At 36.2% G+C, this 25,309-nt stretch overlaps 1 protein-coding gene across 3 annotated transcripts in view; it reads left to right on the top strand.

The window, feature by feature from the left end:
• The window catches only part of LOC149239139 (uncharacterized), a 211,938-nt gene extending 188,171 nt beyond the window's left edge, over positions 1-23,767 (top strand). For all 3 annotated transcript variants that reach the window (XM_089373321.1, XM_089373322.1, XM_089373320.1), the window contains exons 15-16: positions 23,193-23,319; positions 23,460-23,767. In XM_089373321.1, the coding sequence (XP_089229447.1) occupies positions 23,193-23,319; positions 23,460-23,702 (370 nt within the window). In that variant the 3' untranslated portion in view covers positions 23,703-23,767. The remainder of the gene's footprint in view (positions 1-23,192; positions 23,320-23,459) is intronic.
• Positions 23,768-25,309: the final 1,542 nt, after the last annotated feature.

The raw sequence follows: 25,309 nt of genomic DNA, 5'->3' as shown, positions 1-25,309 counted from the left end.
GTACCCAACAATTAAAAAAAAAATTCGTCTAAAGTATTGACTTAGGAAATTCATTAATTAACTACTAAGGGGATACTTATAATAATTAAAATGCCAAAAAACTCATAAGTAGTTATCATGAAATCTAACGCTAACTAGTTGCCCTAATGATTTCTCAACACTTGTATCAAAATGTATTTTGTAAAAGCAAAAAGAAGAAAAACAATAATAATTTTTATTATTCTTGTCAAAGCATGTGCTTCATGCTTCTAGGGTTTATTGAGTCAAAGATAATTTCTTCTTGAGTCAATATAATGTATTTGGGTCAAAGTGTAATTTGGACTGCTTGGAAGAAAAAAAATAAAATTTTGTAATGAGTTAAAATAAGTCAAAAAGTCAAATTTGTCCTCCACAAGACTAAGTCGGCCCTCCTATACAAGTCAGCCTTGAAGAGGCACCTATTTGACCTCATGGGAAGTGTATAAATGCAAGAAGAGTTAGACCTTATTTGGTATCACATCACAATTTGATTTCTATGAAAGAAGAAAGAGAAAATCAACGAAAACGTCAAGAAAAAAGACTGAAAATCAAATGAAATCAAAGGAGAGAGAGTGGAGATCAAAAAATTGTTTTTTTGCCCTAATTCTCTCACACGTGTGAATTTCAGAAGATGCTGCAGGGGCCGAAAACCTCATAAGTTATTGTAGGTCTGAAATTTTAGGTTTGACTAGTTTTAAAGGGAGTTGACCACCATTGACTTAGGTTGACTTTGACTTGGTCGGAAGTGTTTTGGAAGGAGGGCATACTTGGGGCATTTGTGGAGGCTTTCGGTATTGTCTTGGGTCTTGCATATCTCACTGTGATCTAGTTCTATAAGAAAAGGAATTTTCTGGGTTTTCCCCCTTGTGGGGTTTTGACGTTGGCTTGGAAAGCCTAATTATTTGTGTTTTATGTTTCTATGTGACCTTCATGTACATTTTGGTAATTTCTTAATGAATGTCAGACCAGGAGTAACTCTAGACTTGGCAGAAAAACTGATTCATTTATTTCATTAGGTAGCTATTGTTATATACATGAATGTGACTGATCAGTTCATCTTCTTGATGACTGTTCACATTCCAAATTTACCCAATCGCAGAGGATTAGGTGTCAACATTCCCCCCTTAATCTGAAGGGATGTTGGTGAGTCCAAGCATCGTTTTGAATCTTTCAAGCTTTCTCTTCCAAGTGCTTTGGTGAAGATGTCTGCAATTTGCTCATTTGTGGAACAATGACGGAGATGGATTGTTTTGGCCTCAACATGATGTCGGATCAGATGATATTTAGTATTAATGTGCTTTGTACGATCATGGAACTTTGGGTTCTTGGCCAACTTTATTGCAGAGGTGTTATCAATCATGAGTGGAGTTGATTTTACTTGTTTTACCTGCAAATCTTCAAGAATTTTCCTGAGCCACACAATTTCTTTCGTTGCTTCAGCTGCTGCCACGTATTCTGCTTTAGTTGTGGAATTTGCTGGAACTGATTGTTTGCGTGATCTCCAGGAGACAGCTCCTGATCCAAGACTCATAGCATGTCCTGAAGTAGATACCCCAGTTTCTTTGTCTCCATCGAAGTCTGAATCAGAGTATCCAATCAAGCTGAAGTCGTCCACCTGTGTATACTTGATTCCAAGGTCTTGAGTTCCCTTCAAGTACCTTAGAACTCTTTTTGCAGCAGACCAATGTCCCTCACAAGGCTTTTGCATGAACCTGGAGAGGATTCCAACAGTAAATGAAATGTTTGGTCTGGTAGTAGTGAGGTAGATGAGACTTCCTACAAGCTGTCTATACTTTGTTGCATCCTCAAATTCCTTTCCTTCAATAGATGTGAGCTTTAAGTTTTGTTCCATTGGAGTAGAAAGAGGATTGCACTCTGTCATGCCAAATCTGTTTAACAAATCTCCAATGTATTTCTTTTGTGAAAGAAATATGGATTTTGGATGTTGGGTTACTTCAATGCCAAGACAGTAATGAACATAGCCCAAATCAGTCATTTCAAAACTTTTCCCTAATTCCTTCTTTATGGATGCAATGTAGCTTTCATTGTTCCTTGTCATTAAAAGATCATCTACATATACCACAAGATACACAACTGTTTTGCCAATTTTCTTGACAAATAAAGTTGCATCATCAAGATCAAAATGATTGAAGTTGAGTTTCAGAAGATGCTCAGTTAGTTTTTCATACCAGGCTCGCGGTGCTTGTTTGAGGCCATACAAGGACTTCACAAGTTTGCACACTTTATGTTCATGTCCTTTCACAGCAAATCCTTCAGGCTGGGACATAAAAACATTCTCTTTTAAATCTCCATCCAAGAATGCAGTTTTTACATCCATTTGATGGACTTTCCAACCGTTCTGAGCAGCTAGTGCAAAGAGTGTCCGGATGGTGGCCCATTTTGCTGTGGGGGCAAAAGTTTCCTCATAATCGACCCCTTCCTTTTGTGCAAAACCTTTTGCCATAAGCCTAGCTTTGTGCTTGTCAAGTGAGCCATCAGCTTTGTACTTGTTCTTGTAGACCCACTTGCAGCCAATTGGTTTGGTTCCAAATGGAGGATCAACCAGCTTCCAAGTGCCATTCTTTATGAGGGCATCATACTCCTTTTTCATCGCTTCTTTCCATTCATCATGAGAAGCAGCTTCTTTGAAGGAAGTTGGTTCAAAATCTGTAGACAAGTTCAATTCACAATCATAAGTAACATCCATATCAATAGGTGAATTAGAGTCATCTACATCACCTCCATTTTGTCAGTTTGAATTTCTGGTTCCTGTTTTTCCAATTTCATCAGGATGAACACTTTCAAGTGTCTTTGTCAGCCACTTTGGGGGACCTTTCTGAGATGGTCCAGGCTGCTCTGTTGATTGAGTTGGGACTGAATCAAGATTGAGTCTCCCAATTCTATCAATTACATCACTTAAAGCATCATCCGTTGTTGGAGTTTCATGCAGGGGATATTGTTCTTCAGAAGAAGATTCCACATGTTGATCTAGTATAGGAATCCCCCCTTCAAGATGTGGAATCTGATTATCAAACTCTTGAAATGATTTCGTTTTTGTGAATCTATCCAAGCGATCAAGTTGCTGCTTAACAACATTGTCAGATTTGGATGATTCAAGAAAAATGACATCTCTAGATACAACAAACTTTTTATTTACTTCATCATAGAGACAATATGCTTTGGAGGTGTTTGAATACCCCAGGAAGATACACTTACGACTTCTAGCACCAAGTTTGTTTCTATGTACCTTTGGTATCAAAGCATAACAGGTGGAACCAAAGATCCTGAGATGTCTTACCGAAGGAACATGTCTATACCACAATTCATAAGGAGTCTTGTTTCTTATAGCATTAGATAGACATCTATTCTTTATATGTGCAGCACATAGAACAGCATCAGCCCAAAACATTATCTTTACATTTTTGACAAAGAGCATGGATCGTACCATATTCAAGATTGTTCTATTCATTCTTTCAGCTACACCATTCTGTTGGGGATTATAAGGCACAATTGTTTGATGTTTAATCCCATGTTGGCGAAGATAGTGTTCAAATTCATTTGATGTATATTCTTTTCCATTATCAGTGCGAATAGATCCAATATGAGATTGTGCATCATTTTCAATCCATTTATGAAAATTCTTGAATGTTTGAAAAGCATCAGATTTGTTCTTCAATAAATAAACCCAACACATTCTGGTGTAATCATCAATAAATGTCATGATATATTTATTTCCATTTGCAGAAGAAACAGGCATTGGACCACATAAATCTGAATGAATAAGTTCAAGCTTCCTATGTGCTCTTGAATGTGAGTCATGAAAAGACTGTTTGCTATGCTTTCCTAGAATGCAAGCATCACATTGCTTATGTTTCCTAGGAATTGTAGGCAAACCAGCAACACCATTTTTCTTCAATAAGCAGAGACTGTCATAGTTTAAATGTCCAAATCTAGCATGCCATAATAAACTTGATGGAAGTGTACCTTCTTCATGATGAGAAATATATGAGAAATGTTGTGCATGAGCAGAGGTTCCTTGCAGTTTGAGAAGCCTTTCTTCTTCTATTCCCCTCATGACAAGTGAGTGGTCAGATGCTTTTCTTACCTCAAGCTTGCCATCAAACATATAAATGGAGTGACCTTGCTGGCGGATGTGGACTAAGGACAACAAGTTTCTCTTGAGCTGTGGGAGATATAGAACATGATCCAGAAGAAAGTCTGGAAGACCAGGCAGTTTAAGCATGATTGTGCCAAGCCATGATGGCTTGATTTTTGACTGATCTGCAAAGTATACTGCTCCATCAACATTGTCAGTGAAATCTTCAAAAAAATCTTTCCTATGAGTCATATGACAGGTTGCTCCTAAATCAAGCAACCAATCATTTTTTGAAGAAGCAAGTGAAGCATTAAACAAATCTTCATTTACTCCAATGTTACATTGTGCCTCAATATAGTGAGCGGATTCAGGTGCTTTACCTTTGTCTGTATCATCAGTTTTACCTTTCTGCTGGTTTCTTTTCTGCTCAATTTTGTCCCATGGTAGCTTGCATGTAGAAGCATCATGTGATCCATTTCGTTTGTAGTGAATGCAATGCAGATCTGCTTTTTCTGCTTGAGAATGTCTGCCCCCCCTGCCTCTGAAGTATCTTCCTCTTCCTCTTCATCCACCTCTTCCTCTTGTAGAATCTTGAGCAGGATGCTTTTCTTTATGAGCAAGGCAAACAGTCTCTTCAGAAGATTCAGGGATTGTCTTCTTTTCAAAGGCTTTCTCTCTTTCAGCAAACATTTTCACAAGAGAGTCAAAGGTTATATCTTTAAGATTTCCATTTGCTTGTAAAGACTCAAGATAATTGGAGTAAGTAGGATAGAGTGCCTTGAGAAAAGCAATAAGAGGGATATCCAACTCAACCTTAGTGGATTTGATATCATGCATTATGGTTTTTACTTCAGATGCAAGAGCAAGAGGATCATTATTTTTCAGTTCAAGAGTGAAGAGTTTAATCATGAGTTGAACAACTTCAAGTGCAGAATGTGAGTCATAGAGTTCTTTGAGCTTTTGTAAAGCTTCAAAGGCAGTTGAATATGATGAAATATGGCGACTTACTTCTTCATTTACAGATGCTGCGATTAATGCATATGCTTTGCTGTTCTTGTTATCCCAAATGACGAGCTCTTTGTCTGATGTAGGCTGTACTGGGTCATTGTCTCCTTCTCCGACACACACTCCCTTCCACAACTCATTGAAAATGAGGGTGTGTTTTATCATCCGGGACCATTCAGGATAGTTCTCCTTGCCAGTGAGAACTATCCCTACCATAGAGATGATTGAATGCATTCTGTAAAAGAACTTCTGCTGATAGAAAAAAAATAATTCTGCTGATATACAGTGAAATTGTACTCAAAAGGGCAAAAAATTTCAAATACTTTTATATACTGTTTCTTCAAATCCCTTCAAGGATCCTCATATAAACAACCAGATGTTTCCAACTAGAACCAAAGGGCTGGGATGCAGAGGTTGATCTACGTCTTTAAATAAAACTAGCCATTATAAAAAACATATGAAGAAATCAACTTGCTGGTTTTTCTTCTAAGAGTATAGCAGCAGTAGTTCCATGGCTTTAATGTGAAATGCAGGTAGATATATAATAACCAACACAATACGCAGGAACATTATACAATAACTAACACAATACGCAACTAGTCAAAGCTGTAATGCTTATCAACTGCTTCAGACATCTCCCAAGTGCATTTCATTCCCTTAGGGAACACAACCAAATCTGCGGGTCCAACAACCTGATTATCGTGGCAAACAACCTGTTATGCATCGGTTTTCACTAGTGGTAAAGGGAACCATATTCTTTTATGTTTGGATTAAGCAAGGACGCTTCTGAGGACTGAATTTCTTTTCCTTTGAGCGCGTTCATACTGACGGTAAAAGACATTCTAACGCCATAGAAATGCGTAATTACTTTTATTCTTCTCTAAAAATACATTTCTATATTAATTTCAAAAAAGAACTTGAAGAAATTTCCAAAAAAATCACACCGACTACTCCAAAAATTCACACTCTGACTGCGCCAAAAACTTAAATACTACTCCACGAACCAGGACTTCGAGGCGCCCGAACAGGTATCTTAACTCACACAAACTTCGAACGCTCTGCAAACAACTCCTCTGCACAGACTTCTGCAAAGGGTGGCTCGAGATAATCCCTCCGTGCAGACTTCGACAGAAATGGTGACAGAATTGGCTACATCTCCTGTGTTGACACGCACGGCCGCTCCTCCACAGCAAAGATACTATGCACGGGTTCTCGCATATTCAACGAACTTTAAAACTCTGCGACCTCTCTCCTTGTGTCCAGAATATGTAGAAATAGAGTCCACATACAACAGTGGTAATGACTCTGGCCAATATGAGACTCGTCCCACAGGAGGGTGAACTCGACCTTGGCTGCTACAAGCTCGGATCTAGGGCCTAGCAAATGGCTTGAACTGTAGAGATCTCGTGGAACACAAACCGTCGAACCACTTGAGAATGAGATGCGGCCTTACGTTGTAGAAATGATTTCAATGGATACTCGATTCCAAAATCTGATACCATCGATTCCAAATCTCCGTTCACGTAAATTGCAACACGTAGCTCTCAATTGATGGCTAGAGGCAGAGCAACGCTCAGGAGAATGCAATGCAATGGAGGTAGAGCATTTCAGGACAGAGGCAGTGGCAGAACGACAGAGGACAACAGCAGAAATGAAGGGAGTTACGACTATTTTAAGAACTGGCTCTGATACCATGTCAGACCAGGAGTAACTCCAGACTTGGCAGAAAAACTGATTCATTTATTTCATTAGGTAGCTATTGTTATATACATGAGTGTGACTGATCAGTTCATCTTCTTGATGACTGTTCACATTCCAAATTTACCCAATCGCAGAGGATTAGGTGTCAACAATGAATAAGAACATAACATAATAATAAAAAACCAATAGACTCTCACTAGTAATTATCGTGAAAGAGAAATGAACCCTAATTTGCTAGCATATTAGTTTCTCAACATAAATCTTGGATTAAAATAAATCCATAGTTCCGTAATAAAAATTAAAAAACTATGATCTAAATATCCATGCACGATAAAATTGCTAAAAGGGGAAATTTTGTGCTGAAAACTACCAAAAATAGACACGAAAATGTTAATTTTAGGGTAGATTGTTCTTTGTTGTAGATAATTGCATTTTTTTAATTTTCAATAATTTCAATTTACATTCACCTTGTATCATCATAAGTAATTATATAGAGAGAACATCAACATAAATAATGCAGTGGAATAGTAAGGGACTTTAGAAGAAAAGCATGCACAATAGAGACATCAGGATTTAGGTTAGAGACTAGGGAAATACCCCACAAGGGGGAAATCCCAAAAATCAATTCTTCTTCTTCTTCTTAGATATTTATCAAATGTTCAACTAAGGTACAAGGTACAATAATAATGAGACATAAGTATTTCAACATTAAACACATTAGGCATTCTAGGGCCAACCCTGGATCTTACAAGATCTTCATAAGATAGCAGCAAATAAGGAGACAATCATAAGACCTTTGATAGGGCTGACTCCATATCGTTGTAAGTAGCATATATCTCTATCTCAAGTAGCATACAAATTACTGCTATAGGAGCACATGTAACTGTTATCATATCACTTATAAGTGTCAATTTTATATATCATTATCATATCACTGCCATATATATCTTGTTATAAGAACCAAAACCACAACCCAAATATCTTTGTCATAAGAATAAGAACCAAAACTCAAATATCTCTGTTTTAAGATAAAAAATCTCTGCCATACATCTCTCTCCATAAGAATAAGCATCATTGTCATTCATCAATGTCAAATATCACTGACAAGTTTTATTTCCATTCATATCAGTCACAAGAGAAACTACCATACATCACTGTACTAGGGACAAGAATTACTGCCATAAAGGAAAAGGTATCATTGTGAAGTGATCAAATATTACTGCCCGTCATCACTAACTTAAGCACAGAGGATAGGGCACATAAAACCTTGTCATAAATAATCCTCTAATTCATTGTACATAAGTTGATCTTCTCACAATTGTTCAACACGTGAAATAGTCCCAACCAAACCCTTACATTCATTCACTAGAATATCAATCTACTTACCTCTTCAATACGTATCCACTATCCTGAAATTCTTGAATATTCTAGGCACAAAACTCAGAGATATCGACCCTCTTTAAGGCTTCCTGATATGGCTATAGGACTCTCCTAATGTGGCCTCCAAATTGGCCCTCAAAAACCTTCGTTGATCTCTTCTTTCTAGCCCTTGTCTCCTGTGCTTTCCTTTTAGATGTATCGACCCTTTACCCAGGTCATATGACCATAGTTCAAACATGAAAAGAGGCTAGAATTTCATGTAACATACACATAAACTATCCCTTCCAATTCGGCCAGAAAGAAGCCCTAACTTAACCCTGTGAATACATGAAAATAGGTCGCATAGACGACAAAGAGTGGGTTGCGGAGATGACAAAGAGTAGGCTGAAGAGATGACAAAGAGTGGGCCGTAGAAATGAAAGAGAGTGGCCTGCAGAGAATAAGGATAATAGGCCACAAAGACTACTTCATATGCCAACCATGTGAGTTGCCTCAGACCTGTGAAAATTCCGGAAACCAAAATCCTATTGCAGCAACTGGTATTATTTCTTCTAATTGATAAAGTAATTATACAGTTTAATTCTATGACAACATAAAAATAAACACATTGCAACCTTCACAAATAAAAATTTGCGGAAATAAATAGCGTTGGAACTGAGAAAATACTAACACACATAACAAAATTAACACTGTTATTTTTGGGCAAAAGTCCTCGAAAAACCCAATGCGAGAAAACCAGTGCAGCAGATGAGGGTTTTATTTCATTATGCTACAATGAAAACCTGAGTACAATTTGGATGCCTGAAATTGGAAATCCACAACAAGAAAATCTGGGGCAAAATTATTGAAGGGAATTACCCTTCCTCCACAAGCAATCTCGACATGACCTTCCTTCAGAAAACTCAACCTTCTGGACACTCTATGTTAGTCTCTATGTTGCTTTATGTAGTCTCTATGATGTCAAGCCTCCATCTAGTCTCTGATGAAGTCGTTCTACCTTCCTATGCTAAGGAAATCGTCTCTCCAGCACTTTGGAACCTCTACCTGGCCTTTGGAGTTGAGAACGAATTTCTCTCCACCAAATCGAATTGTCAATCTGAAGCAACTGCGCAGTCCTATGTGCTGCTTCACTAGGAATGACATGGCCCTCTTACTACTGCCTCTCCAGATCTAGAAAATCTCCTTCGAACTCACTGTCCCTGCCCCTCACTCATTGCTTCAATCTCTGACTTTCCGACAGCTGACTGTTGCTACTCCGGAAATCGATCTGCCAAGGTAATCAAACTTATGGTGTTCTCGAGTGTATTCTCCAAGTGCCCATTGTTTTCCTCTTATAATCCACTGTTGGAGCACCAACGACCAAGTTTAAAACTTATTTGATGGCTAGGATCATCTTCGAATCGATCTGTGTGAGTTTCTAGATGATTCCCACCTTGACTTAATTAATACTAATTAATTAACTAGTTTTCCTATGTTTAGCTTAGGAAACATTAAAAAACTGGTTAATAATCTAATTAGGTCACTTCTAGGTGGAATTTCCATAAACGATTTATGGGTCTTGGATATCTCATGTATTCTATCCTCTCCACCAAATTTCATGGCTAGAACACATCTGATGCTACAAAAACTAATAGTCCCTCTTAGCGAGGAATGTGTTCTAGTGTTGCACAACCTGCCACAACACTTTGTCTTTGTATCATCTCCTGTCACGCTGCTGATGTCTGGCTATTTCTACCCACCAACTACTGCCTAACTCTGATGTTGCATCTGTGTTGCCTCTGACACTGCCATACTGCTGCCAACACTACATCTGCATTGCAACTCACTCTCATTTTTTGCTACTGCAACTGCAACATCTACAACTGAAAAGCAAAAAAATACTAAATCATCTGTGTTCATTATGATTCATATGTCTCTCGAGTCCTGACTGCTACTAGCGACTGCACTGTCCACCAAGGAATTTGTGTTGTTGTCGAATGTGCTTTGTGCCACTTTGGACTGTGCTCCCCAACACCTGACTGCTACTACTATGCAATTGTCACTCTAGAATTCTAACTACATCAACTACCATTGATCCATTCTGCTACCAAATATTGTGGGTTCCTGTGGCAAGGTATTGATCTGTGAGGTGGACTCCTCAAGGACCTTGCCCAATCTCTGTAGTTCTCTGGGACTACTGTGCCAAATCTTCCCACCTCACTCCTGGAGGTATATCCACAAACATCGTGAAGTCTTCCTCCAATATGGAGGACAACCTATCAATTTTTGCAGAAGCTGCTTGCTGGTCTTGCTTCTCTGAGCCGTACTTCTTCCTAAGAGGACATTGCGTGTTGTAGTGACCAAGCTCACCACACCTGAAGCATTTGAACTTTGATAAGTCCTTCTTCTTCTTTCTCAACTCCCCTTGCTGCTGATTGGGACCCTTTGATGCAAGGGCCACAATTTCCTCCTCCTTCACCACCTTTGGTCCGCTGTTATTCTTGCCACTCATGGAGCTCTTTAGCAGAACTCACCTCAACTCCTCTTGCTGCAAATCGGCCCACATCTTGTCCCAATCTGGTAGCTTGTCTCTACCCAATATGATTTGGACCAAATACTTGCCACTCCTTAGAGACACTATTCAGTGCCAACCTCACTAGCTCTGTTGGTTGAGGCGTTGCCCCAATAGTTGCAAGTTGGTCTCAGACTTCCTGAATCTTGGTGAGGAAGGGATCTATGCCTTACCCTTTCTACATCTTGATGCATCTTATCTTTTTCTCTAGGAACGTCTTCCGCTGCTCGGAAGTGCCCTGATATAGCATGGAGAGAGCATCCCAAATCTCTTTGGCAATATCCTTTGCAGTTATGTGTGTGACTATATGGTCTCGGACTCCATCCAAGATCAACCACTTCGCCTTTGCCATTTCCTTTCTATATTCCTTCAGTTGATTCGCATCTTGGGGAACTTCCACAATGTTATATATATAAAGCTTCAGGTCATATTCAATTAACAGGAAAGACATCCTGGCCTTCCAGATGACATAGTTAGAAGAGCGATCCAACCTATCCTGATCTCTCATCCCAACTATGGCCATCTATAATAATGTCGAAAACTCCCTCTTTCTATGTGCTCGATTGCTGCTCTACTATTCACACTCCCTTCTAGAATGCGTGGCTCTGTTAGTTGCTACTGCCAATTTGCAACTGGAAATTTGAACTTCCGAGACTCGAAGTTCCCTGAGGAGAATTTTCCCTCTGTTGTGTGTGCTTTTCTCTTCCACCCAACACTGATTTTGCTCTAGCGAACTGCTACAAAACCCTATGTGTCCAACCAAGGAATCTGCTCAGTGAAAATTTGATCTGCTCCCTCTACGTGTTGGAATCACTCAATCTAGAAAGTCGAATTTTCTGCTTCTCTGCCCTGAAAAATCGAACTTGCTCAAGCAACTCGGCCTGCCTGGAGATGGATTGCGCTGCCCTAGAATTTCGACCTGTTTCTCCTTCTGAGTAGAGAATTATTTGCTTCGCTTCAAAGCTTCTGGCTGATCACTTACGCTCTACTACCATGTGAAATTTCTGAAAATTGAAATCCTATTGCAACAACTGGTATTATTTCTTCTAACTGATAAATTAATTATTCAGTTTATTGTTACAACAACATCAAAATAAACACACTGCAACCTTCACAACAACAAAAAAAACAGTGGAAATAAATAGTGTTGAAACTGAGGAAATAGTAGCACACACATAAAAATTAACGTCGTTTTTGGAAAAAAGTCCCTGGAAAAACTCAATGCAGGAAAACCGATGCAACAAATGAGGGTTTTATTTTATTATGTAGTAGTGAAAATATGAGTACAATCTTGATGCCTTAAATTGAAAATCCACAGCAAGAAAATCTAGGCAAAATTATTGAAGGGAGTTACGCTTCTTCCACAAGCAATCCCGACAAAAATTGCCTTTAGAAAACTCAGGGTCCTGGACTCTCTGCAGCAGCCTTTGCGCTACTCTGCATAGTCCCTATGACATCAAGCCTCCAACCAATCTTTGATGAAGTTGTTATGCCTGCCTCTATTGAGGAAATAGTCTCTCTGACACTCTGAAACCTCTGCCTGACCTCTAGAGTTGAGAACAAATTTCTCTCCAGCAAATCGAATTGCCAATATGAAGCAACTGCGTAGTCCTCTGCGCTGCCTCATTGGGAATAACTTGGCCCTCTTGTTGCTGCCTCTCTGGATATGGAAAATATCCTTTGGACTCATTGTCCCTATCCCTCACTCACTACTTCGATGTCTATCTCTCTGATAGATGATTGTTGCTACTCTAGAAATCGATCTGCTAAGGAAATTGAATTTCTGGTGTTCTCGAGTGTATTCTCCAAGTTCCCATCAACTTCCTCTTATAATCCATTGTTGGAGCACCAACGACCAAGATTCAAACTTAATCAATGTCTAGGATCATCTTGGAATCGATGCATGTGAGTTTCTAGATGATTCTCACCTTGACTTAATTAATACTGATTAATTAACCAGTTTTCATATGTTTAGACTTAGGAAACATTAAAAAATTGGTTAATAATCTAATTAAGTCACTTCTAGGTGGAATTTCCATAAACTATTTCTAGGTCTTGGAGATCTCATGTATTCTAACCTCTCCACCAAATTTCATGGCTAGAACACATTCGATGCTACAAAAACTAACAAAACCTAGCCACAAACCATCCAAAATTTGCCACAGATGAAGATTGAATTGAATTGCAAATGGAGTATAGGTGCTTCTTTATAGTTGTTTCAACTTATGAAGAGTCACGTCCTTTGGGGTAGGTCGACTTGAAATATTATGAGGCCGACTTGCAAATTGGAGGGAAATCATAAATTCAAATTTGTTAATACATGTCTTGATTTTGAAGCTAACATAGATACTTGCCCAATTAAATTATGTTACATCAAATAATAATGACAGGAGAGCCAAATAACAATTTTCCTTTATTCAAATTAAATTCTCTTTTGGGGCAAAATGGATTTTCCTTGGGGTAATTGAGTTTCTCTTGGGAAAATATATCCCAAAGATGCCCCAATTTTCAACACTCCTTCTCAGCTAGGGAGGAATTTCTGGTTGTACCATGTGTCTCATCTTAGATGTACATGTCTCGACATAAGAGAAGTTCATCTCATCTCATAGAAGAAGAATATTCCACTCCCGATGGTAGAGGAGATCTCTTTACCACAACCAAGTCCATGACTGTCACAAATGACCTTGGTAAAGATCACACACACGCTACTGGTCTCTAGATCAAGTGTCGTGACCTCATCTCAACTAAATAATGATGACTTGATCCATAGAAGAATAAGAATGATCCACACGACAATAGGGGAGATAAATTTATCATAACCAAGTCCGTGGCAGTAATAAATGACCTTGCTAAAGGTCACACGCATCCTATGTCCACTGATTGACCTTCATCCAACTTGATCCTCAACAATCAAGTGGTAGAACACCTACATCCAATACTTACGGAGATCAATTTGCCATCATCGCGTCCATGGTAGGTGCGTCCGCCGTTAGGTGAAGATCATGCATGCCTAAGTCTCCTCACCCACTGGCTAGATGGGTGGTAATCCGAGCAAGCTTAACCACATTAGCGTGGCCCTTGGTTAATAATGACACGAAGGTGACTTGTGGGTAGGATGCATACTGGGGCATGTACTTTGCCAAGTTTGTGGCTTCAAAGAGTACCTTGACACCCAAGAGTCTAGTTGTACAACCCCCTTCACCAAGTCCATGACTAGTCATAAATATGGGGGAAAGAATATGCTCAGTGTTCTCGATCAACAATGTTCCCACTTGGGAAGGGATACATTCTCCCTCACTCCAAATTGTTCTATGAAGAATATGAACTTCAATGGCTTGACTCTGTTGAAGCCTCATTGCAACCTGATCATATATTGAAGCCTCATTGCTTGAATCCAACAACAAGTCATTGTTGGGGCCTCATTGCTTCCTTTGTGCTAGAGCCTCATCGCTCCCTCTGTGCTAGAGCCTTAATAATCCATCAAAAGCCACACTACTTGCAATATGGTCAGCTACTGCTTGGACTGAGTGCAATGGAAGTATGTTACCTGCTCATCCAAGGATTCAAAGCAAGACTCATTCTAAAGCAATAGCTCAATGTGTTCTTCCTATTCACGTCACTCCTGGTTCACTTGACATCGAAATATCTCTATAGTCACAACATTGTCTCAATGAATGACTAAATTTACAGTATCTCAATATGCATGTCCAGGACCTATCTGGCTCAGGGTACACATTGCAAAGCAATGATCCATCAAATCTGAATCTCAAGAGGAGTCCCTCAACTATTTCAGTGTAATTCATCATGCCAAGTCTCTGACATCATAATTCCCTTGACAAGGAAGTCCTCATCATGTTTTGGTTACACTTCTAATCTCAAGAAGTGGATCACCTTGGGCTCAGACGTCAACTCCCTTTTTCACTGAACAATGAGATGATTTGATCTCATTAGAAATAAAATATTAGCATTTAAAACCAAATATCAAAGGCATATCTTCAACCTTGAATAGAGGTTGGTATTCGCATTAAATTTCCATCAATCCAAGCATGCCAAGCCCAGGGAACTTACTTGAGTCCATATGGGGCTTTCTTTAGTATCTCATAATAGAGCATCCAGAAAATGTGCTAGTATCTCATCATAGTCCTCTCCCTCTAAGAGCATATTCATGGAAGGATTTGACACTGCAACATCTTTTTCATCTAGAAAGGTCCTTGCATGAAGGACATATTGCTCCCAACATCACATCTAACTGTTGCATTCAATTTGATAGTCGGCTCCCTCTTAATAGGAAGCATCTTTAGTCATAGTTATCAAATTGGGAGACTGCAATCCTTCCTACAAGGTTTGGGCTCTTTTACATTGCCACTCTAATCATGGGGTGGCTCTATATCATCCTCAATCTCGATATTGAGGACTCGGTCCTCACATTCATCAGACGTACTTGTTGATCCCAGAAAAAGAGCAAGATCAATAAAGTAAATAAGCATAATAAAAATGTACATGACGATGAGGCAAGATTGTCTTTCTTCTCTAGATATGAGAGTGGATCCTTCATTTTCCTGCACCATCTCCCTCTTGGAGCCAAATCTTCCTATATTACTAAACATCTTGATGGCACTCAAGATGGATCTGCTTTCCTTGATCACATTCTCATTCAATAGGTCAAGGAAATAAGCATTTGGTTAGCTAATTACTCATGCAAGAAGAATAAACAAAATAATCAAAACATTAACAATGTCACAAAGAAGTAACAAAAGTATTGAAAGTACTTATCTTTAATGAGGATTACAGGAAGTTATCAACTCCCTCTTGATCCCGCCTCCTTAGTCATGAGACACCACTATCCATCAACCATATGTCAAAGGCATCTTCAAAAGGAGAAATGCTTCCTCTTGAGCACTGCCTGTATTCTCATCCATAATCTCCTTCATGGGCAACCATGCCCAACTATCAATGTACATGATGGCCACTAGATCTGCATCATACCATCTCCTTTAGGATAGGAAGCAAGCCCAACTAGGGTTACTCTAAATTTGTCACAGGAGCCTGAATCTACCACTTGAATAACTCAATAGCTTCTCATTGATCTTATCATAAAAAAAAAAACACTAGGCTTTCAATGCTATAAAAACCAGGCCTTTACCATATCTAAGGCCATTCCATGGGTTTATCTCAAACCCTAACCTTTATTTGCAAAAATAAAAGCTCCCATGGGTTTCCTTCAAACTCTATCATTCTCTTAGGTCTCCAACATTTTCATATTCTTTCACTTTTCCTAATCAAGAAATCCATCATAGGTGTCTACAAGGGGGTGATCTCAACGACTTTTCTTCAACCCAACTCTGATACCATGTTAATTTTAGATTTAGATTGTTATATGCCGTAGATAATTGCATTTTTTAACTTTTTCAACAATTTCACATTACATTAACCCCTTATCATCATAAGCAACTATATAGAGAGAACATCAACATAAATAATGTAACAGAGCAATAAGGAACATTAGAAGAAAAACATACACAATAGAGACACCCGATTTAGGTCAGAGACCAGGGAAAAACGCCACAAGGGGGAAAACCCAAAAAACAATTCTTCTTCTTCTTAGATATTCATCAAATGTTCAGCTGAGGAACAAGGTACAATAATAATGAGACATAAGTCTTTCAACATCAAACACATTAGGCCTCCTAGGGCCAACCTTGGGTCATATAGGATCTTCATAAGATAACAACAGATAAGGAGACAACCATAAGACCTCTGATATGGTTTCTTTCATATCACTGTAAGTAGCAAGTATCTTTGTCTCAAGTAGCATACAAATTAATGCTATAGGAGCACATGTCATTGTTATCATATCACTGATAAGTATAAGTGTCAATGTTATATATCATTATCATATCATTGCCATATATTCATTGTCATAACAGCCAGAACAAGAACCACAACTCAATATCTATGTTATAAGATCAAGAATTTATGTCATACATCTCTCTCCAAAAGAACAAGCATCATTGTCATTCATCGATGTCAAATATCACTGACATGATTTATTTCCATTCATAACTCTCATAAGAGCAACTGTCTTACATCATTGTACTAGGGAAACGAATTACTGCCATATAGGAACAAGTATCATTGTCAAGTTATCAAATATCACTACCCATCGTTACTAACATACGCACAAAGGATAAGGCACATAAACCCTTGTCATAAACAATCCTCCAATTCATTGTACATACACTGATATTCTCACAGTTGTTCAACAAATGAAATAGTCCCAGCCAAACCCTTACATTCATTCACTAGAATACCAATCTACCTACCTCTTCAAGACATCTCCACTATCCTTAAATTCTACATTGTCTAAGGCACAAAACTCAGAGATCTTGACCTTCTTTAATGCTTCATGAGATAGCTATAGGACTCTCGTAATGTGGCCTCCAAAATAGCCCTCAAAAACCTTCAATAATCTCTTCTTTCCAACCCTTATCTCTTGTTCTTTCCTTCTAGATGTATTGACCGTTTATCATGGGTCATATGACCACAGTTCAAACATGAAAAAAGGCTCGGCCTTCGTGTAATGTACATAGAAAATATCCCTTCTAGTTTGGTTATAAAGAAGCCCTGACTTATCCCCGCCAATACACATAAATAGGCCGCATAGAAGACAAAGAGTGAGTTGTGGAGATGACAAAGAGTGGGCCACAAAGAATAAGGAGAATAGGATCCAGATATTACTTCATATTCCAACCATGTGAGTTGCCTCCTACCTAGCCAGAGACCATCCAAAATCTGCCACAAATGAAAATTGAATTGAATTGCAAATGGTGGAGTATAGGTTCCTATTTATAGTTGTTCCCACATATGAAGAGTCATGTCCTTTGGGGTAGGCCGACTTGCAAATTGGAGGGAAAACATAAATTCAAATTTGCTAATAAATGTCTTGAGTTTGAAGCTAACATAAATACGTTCCCAATTAAATTATGTCACATCAAATAATAATGAGAGGAGAGCCAAATAATAATTTTCCTTTATCCAAATTAGTTTCTCTTTTGGGGAAAGATGGATTTTCTTGGGGGTAATTGAGTTTCTCTTGGGGAAATTCATCTCAAAGATGTCCCAAATTTCAACAGAAAAACCACCCAATTTTTTTCAGGGGCGTTTCCCCACTGCAAACGATGCATATAGATTGCATGTGAGGCTAATTATGCAAAGTGTATAACACAAACACAACAACCATGAGATTCACTTCTCTTAGAGTTTGAGAGGTCTTATTTGTCCAAAACCTTAAAAGCCAATAACGACTAAAACCCTAACTTTTATAACCTAATTCAATAAGGCGATTCTATGACATATTAGTCTTGTATTCTAACACCCCCTCTTGAGGCTTACAATGTTGAAAGCAAAAAGTTATCGAAATGAAACTCAAGATCAAAATTTCATATTGAAAAACAAAATTACAGAAATAATAAGAACCAAACATTATTCAAAATCTTCTTTGAAAAATAGTACTTCGATTACGTAGAACTCCATCAAGTTGTCCTATAACCCTCTTAGAGTTGACATATCTCCCAACTTTAATACCAAGTTCTTGAATACCGCATCCTCGAACTCTTGCATTATGGATCTCTCAAATTATTAGAGAACCGTCCATGTTGAGATACAAAGTACTTCATTTCAATATCTTAGGACCCTAGTAAGGGTATAATACCTTGTACCAACAAACTCTTGAATTCTCTAGATAGCCATTCATGCTAAGTTTATCTACATTGGATCCTTTCTTGTCTTTAAAGAGTGGGATTCTTAAATTGTGGAAAGCTATTCTTTTGCAATAAAGACATCATTACTATTAGTGTTTGGTGGATTATGAGCTATGGGTAAACCTCCTTTAATAGCTACAACAATGCAACTTGTGTGACCATTTTTTCTGCAGCATGTCATCATCATAGGTCTTTGACAAAAAACCTTGAAAAAATTTCTCTCTTCTTGGAAATAAAATACTTGTGTTGTATTACCTAAAATATTCATAACACTCTAATATACTAAAATAGTTGTATATAAACCCTAACAGCTAGTAGGAAACACTATAATAGTGAGAACATAATCTTTCCATTGATCCAACTAGAAAGTGATCGATGATGATAACCTTCATTGAATGAGAGAGTGAAGTATTTCAAGTGGGAAGTAGAGGACCTTGATGTATGCACTATGGTTAAGGAATGATAGAGCTTTTTGCTAGCCGATTTTGTGGAAAAAGTGGAAAAACCCATGTAAAAGTTATGAAGACGCTCATTCCATGTGCAGGAAAGGGGGTGTGCTAAGTCCTATCTAATGTACATAAAACTTTATAGCTTTTTTTTCTTATCATATAACAACAACATATATTTTTCTTACTTGGAATTTCAATGTTCCTTTAGTATGTGCATATATGTTATGCTCCTAAATTTCTAAAATGCTTTTACTATAGGCTTGTGCCCATCTAAGATTCCTTTCGAATCTTATTCGACATGGCCTTTGTAGGACTGCAATTAATGAAATATACTTTGTCATTCACAACTTCATCCCAAACACTTGGTCAATTTATTGTGCTCTACACATGGCTTCAGTTCTTATGCCCTAACATACTTTGTGTCATATCTTGTATAACTTTATTCTTCCTTTCTGTGAGACCATTCTACTCATGAGTACAAATAATTGTCAGTTGTTGGTGAATTTTTTTATTCTTATAATAGTTCTAAAACTTTGCAGACGTATAATCAAGAATGATATATGATATTAAGGATTTCCATTGTGTTTCTTTGGTAGAGCATAAATTGAAGAAAACATTTAAATGTATTTGGAATTTTGGCTTAAGACCTATGCCCATACTTTTCTATTGTAGTCATTTATATATGTCATTAGGGACAACTACCATCTTCTTCATGGTTGAATATTGATTCCACATAAATCAATGTGCACTACCAAAAAAACTTATATAATGCACAATGCTTTTCTCTTTGGAAATTGTGCATGCTTTCCAAGTTTGCGTCTTTTTCAAACATCAAAACAATGTTGTTTCTATGGTAATCCATGAATCATATTAAGTTTATACAATGTTTCTCTAATTTTTAGTGAGAAAGTTGATATCACCGAGAATATATACATCTTGGATTTATTGAAACAAAAGTGACTATGTCTAATGAATATTATGGCTTAGGTTTCTTTGCTTATTAGGTATCGAGTAAGATAAGAAGCACATAAGCATTCATCACATTTTACACAATATTTTTAAGGAGAATCCTTGCAAGAAATAAAATCCATTATCAAAATCTTAGAGAAAACCAAATAATGAGCATTTTGTGATCGTAAACTTTCCCCACCTTTAGGATTCCACATTTATAGGGTTTTGCTTCAGATCTTTGGTATTCCTAGTAACAAAGTTGAGGCCTGTGCTTTGCATAAGGATCTCCCTTCTGCATTGGAAATACAAAAACTCTATGTGATGTTGGTCCTTCAATTGACTTCCACATTCAGAGTGTCTAATATCCAACTCTCTCATCCAACTTCTATCTTCTTGCAATATTTCTTACATGTCATTTCCAATAATCATTTAGATCGGTTTTCATTTCCCATGTGTCCCTTTAGGTATCAAATCGTTCAACCTCTTTTTGGTAATTGATGCCACTATCCACTCATCTCGATAATCAAATGCCACATAAACATCCCCTTGTTGTTGACATTTGTCCAACTATCATATCACTACTAACAATGTTTTCGTCAATCCTTCAATCCAAGTCTTCATCAAATCTTAACATATCCCCTCTTTTGGTCATCAACATATGCACACTAGTTGATACAATCAATTCAATAAATTGGTTGATTTCGTCATAGATCTTCTAGAGCATTTTTTTTTAGTGAGTGGACTTGGTTCAATCAAATTTTTCTATCAATCCTCCAAGGTTCTAAACTTCTTCTAGTTGATCCAATTTTGAATTAAACCTCTCGTTTTTGGGAGTGTTTTGGTGCCAAAACTTATTAGTTTTGAAGAAGATGAGGAAATTTGTCATTCATCTCCTCTAATAGATACTATTTTTTTGTATATGATCTTGTCCCTTTACACCAATTATAAGTGGATCTTGTTTACCCCTATGAGTTTTACGAAACTTTCTTTCAACTTTATCTGCAAATCAATGTCATGTTTGAACTCAACTTGTGCATCCCATGATAATGGAAATTCTCACGCCCTCTTATCGGGCATGGAATGTTAAAAAAGATTTAATTTATTTGCTTGATAATAGAATAGATGCTCTTATATGGTGGCAACTCTAGTTGAAAGAGATTCCCCCCTACTCATTACACAATCTGAGAGGGACCATACATAATGGGTTTTAGCTTCTTCCTTGGGCCAAGTATATGCTAATTATTGAGATGTAACCACACCATCTCAACGACCTAAAATTGATGAGATACTTTGTGTTAATCCTACATCTCCTTATACCTTAGCTATGTTCTTTACATTTATTGTTCCCCGTTTCCCATGTATGCATGAATAATTTCAATGAATTGTATGGCTTTTTTTTTTTATCATCATCTTGCTATATTGATTTCTTTCTAACGGTTTGAGAAGAAAAATTGAAAGAGTACTCGAGGAAAAAATCCCAAACATGTCTCAAATGGTGACTCACTATTAGAATTATAAAATTAGTGGTTATAATAGTGATGTATAGGATAGGATCTCATCCCATGACTTAGATCTCCTTTTGTTTAATCCCCCTAGCAAATGAACCACTAACTTGTTGACTACTTTTGTCCAATAGTATGTGGGTGAAAGGATGTACTCCTTTTCAACTTAGTATCCACCATACCGCATTATGTGTTCCAAAATTGACTTACAAATTTGCTACATTTGTCAAAATTAATGGATTTAGGTATCCAAAATATATGTATATCTTTTGGAAAACAACTTATCTCATTCTCTAGTCGTACTCTTGTTACAAGGAATTAACTACCTTGTCTTGTTGAATTTGTTAGTTATTGCAAATAGTAATGACACTACAATTTGGTCTTCTGTAGCCCTCTAGGAAAATCCATTGAAATGCTCTCCAATGGTTGGCTCAATATAGGCAAAGGAATATGTAAACAAAATGAATTTCCTATTCGTAGGCTTTGATGTATGACAAAATGCACATGCCTAGATAAATTTAGCAACATTGGCTTACATGGTAGCCAATATGCACACCCTTGTAATTTTAATAAGCTCTTTCTAGCTCCTAAATATCCAACAACTTTGGAAGTATGGACTTCTCTCAAGAACATGGTTCTACATTCTCCAATTGTTATACAAAATTTATCATTCTTATACAATAGGACAACTTTGAAATGTTAGTCATGCTTCTTCACTTATTGTTGCAATTTGATTACAATGAACTAAAATAGAGTTGTAATGGCGTCGACCATTTAATTAGTTCATCAACTGAAGTAAACCCACAACAACTGAGATAGACTTCTAGTTTCCTCCACTAATTACTTAATTTATCAAGGTCCATTTTATTGTCATAAGGCTTATCTCCTCTTTAGCTTTGCCTTTTAAAAGGATTCTAGAAGTCGAAGGTTCATTTTCTTAATGAAACCACCCACTCATAACTTGCTCACTAAAGCATTCATAGGAAACAAAGATTAATATGAGATTAGGCATGTAAGGAAGCAAGCACGCATATAGATAGATTGTTCAGGAATCATTACCACTTAGCCTTATGTTTTTCTTGTTAAGGGTGGGGTACACTAGAACATTAAACAACACCATTAGTAGCTACAAATAATCATTATGATCCATATATAGTTATTAATTGATATTGATAGAAACAATGACCAAGGAAATAGATCTAAGTTACCTCATTATTACCTAGTTTTAGTGCCTATATTACATAATTCATTATATTAGCTAAGTTCTCTAGCTCTTAGGGAAAGAAAAAACTAGTACAAGTAGGAGGTAATACTTCCCCATAATTACCTTACTAAACAAAAATGTGAATGAACCCCATTACCCATTTACCAAATATTTCTCCGAGAACAATCCCTCCATTTAAAAAACTGCATTAGAAAAAGAAAAAAAAAACTTCATGGATAACTGAATCATAAAAAATCTTCCTAAAACAATCTTCAAAAAGATTAGGAAATAAACAATACAATAGGTAAGAGTAAAACAAGATACATGACATAATGCAAGTAGACAAAAATGCATAATAAAACGCGAATAATATATTTCAACCTTAACATTCTATTTTCCAGACTAATTATATTTCAACCTTAACATTCTATTTTCCAGACTAATTAACATATCTTGTATCATTTTTAAGTTCTAATATATCATTCTAATAATTATACCTTAGAATTTCAACATTTTATTTAATTATCTCTATTTTTATTTATGAATTTAATCTTAATAAAGAAATATCTGTGTAGGAAGAGACACGATGGGACATATCAAGGAACAACATGGCAAATCAAATTTAGCCTTAATAATGTTGAACAAAGTGGATCTTATACATTGTACATAGCAATTGCATCCTCAACACGTTCTATCCTTCAGGTAGCTCTCGGAACACAAACATCTAATTTTATTTTATTTTTCTTCCCTTTTAATTTTATACCTGATGTTAGTATTATTTTAATATTTGATGTTGGTATTATTTTAATTGACTGATATTAGTGTTTATTTTAATGATAAAGGTTCGATTTAATGATTTGAAAGTAGTCCCACCTCATTTCCAGACGAATGTAATTGGACAAGACAATGCAATAGCTCGTCACGGAATCCATGGAAATTATGGAATTTTTATTGTAAACGTAAACCCCAATTTATTAGTAGAAGGGGAAAATACGATATTTTTCACACAGAGGGAGGCCACAGGTCCTTTCAATGGTATTTTGTATGATTATATACGAATGGAGGAGCCTGAAATCCAACATTGAAAAAGAGAACATAAATATCATGGAACAAGAGAAAATAAAAGTATTAATGATTTAATGTTTATATATATATATATATATATATATATATATTTCCTTCATGCTTAGCATTGTTATTGAGCAAAATAAAAATGTTAGTATTCAATGATCATTCAATGTTCTACGATCATATTCATATATATTGACATTTATGTTTGTATATGATATTAAATTTAAATTTTAAATATTTTAAAAATAATATTTATAATAAAAATAATGATTTAATTTTGAAATTTAAATTTTAAAAAACATTTAATTGATATAAATATATTTCTCTATGAAATAAAAGATAAATATATGTATGTTTAGTTACATATATACATATCTTTATACATAATTATAAAGAGATATTATTATATATTTATGGAAAACAAATGGTTACAATTTAATTTTCTAGTAAAATGTATAATTAATAATTTAAATAAAATGTATCTCAACACTAACAAATAATATGATGTTTGTATTTAAGATTTGGTTAAAAAATAAAAAATAAAAAATATATATTATAAGTACAATATAAACATAAAACCATTATTACATTTATATTTTAATTTTAATTAAATGAAATGAAACCAACCACACAAAATATAAAAGTTATAAACTTAATAAATTTTTAAAATATTTTCTAGGATGTTACTTCCTCAATAATTAATCAATTAAATTTAATGTTATGTATTTTCTTGGTGCTTTATAACCAGTTTCCTAGTGGCTTATAAGGAATTTATTCATGGATTTTTTAAATGGAGTTAGTGATAAGCTCTTCAATTTTTTCTATTTATTTATTTCTTTTATTTTTATTTTCAATGAGCAACTTATATTTGTGATTATTATTATTATCTTTTTTTTTTTATAATTATTGGGTTACGTAGGGTTATATTTAGTTTTCTATCCTTTTTACTTTTAGTTGTGAGGTCTTTGGTTTAATGGTGCTATTTTTTGTAACCCACAAATACCTCAATTGAGGGTTTAGTTAACCCTTGATCAAAGTATTTTAAAAATATTTGTTAAGTGTTCAATCAAGCTTTATAAAAACTTGTGATTGAGACAAATTGCTTAAGCAAGGGTTCAAAAGCTAGAAATGTAACCCCTTGTTGCAAAAAAAATTACAACATTTAAGGGGTGAAAACCCTTCATCTCTTCTCTTTTAGGGGATGGAGTCAATCCCAATGGATTTCTCTATGAATCCCTATGCAGTGGCATCATTTATATAGTTTCAACTCCATAATATATTTTAAAACTTAAAATATTTTCCATAGGTCCAAAGGTGCTCAAAGACAAATCAATAGCATAAAAAATTGACAACAAAAAAATATTAAAAATATTCAGGGTTCTCATGGATGTATCTTCTTTGAAAATGTATATTTTATTTTTTAGCTTTTGTAAATAGTAAGAAAGAGGTTAATGTGAACAGAAAGGTAAAATGTTATTCAAATATTAGTTGCTAAGATTCAAACAATAATAAGAAAAATAATTTTCTAAAATAAGTAAACAAATGGGATCTACTGCATTATGTGTAGGTTTCCCTCTCTCTCTATCACACACACACACACTCATTAAACATTGAATTATTT

This window comes from Pinus tabuliformis, chromosome 8 (assembly GCF_031772625.1).
Source record: "Pinus tabuliformis cultivar Carrire ecotype Pingquan chromosome 8, CPIR1, whole genome shotgun sequence".
NCBI classification, from domain to species: Eukaryota; Viridiplantae; Streptophyta; class Pinopsida; order Pinales; family Pinaceae; genus Pinus; species Pinus tabuliformis.
The sequence above is the reverse complement of the archived record's forward strand: the minus strand, read 5'-3'. Positions and strand labels throughout refer to the sequence as shown.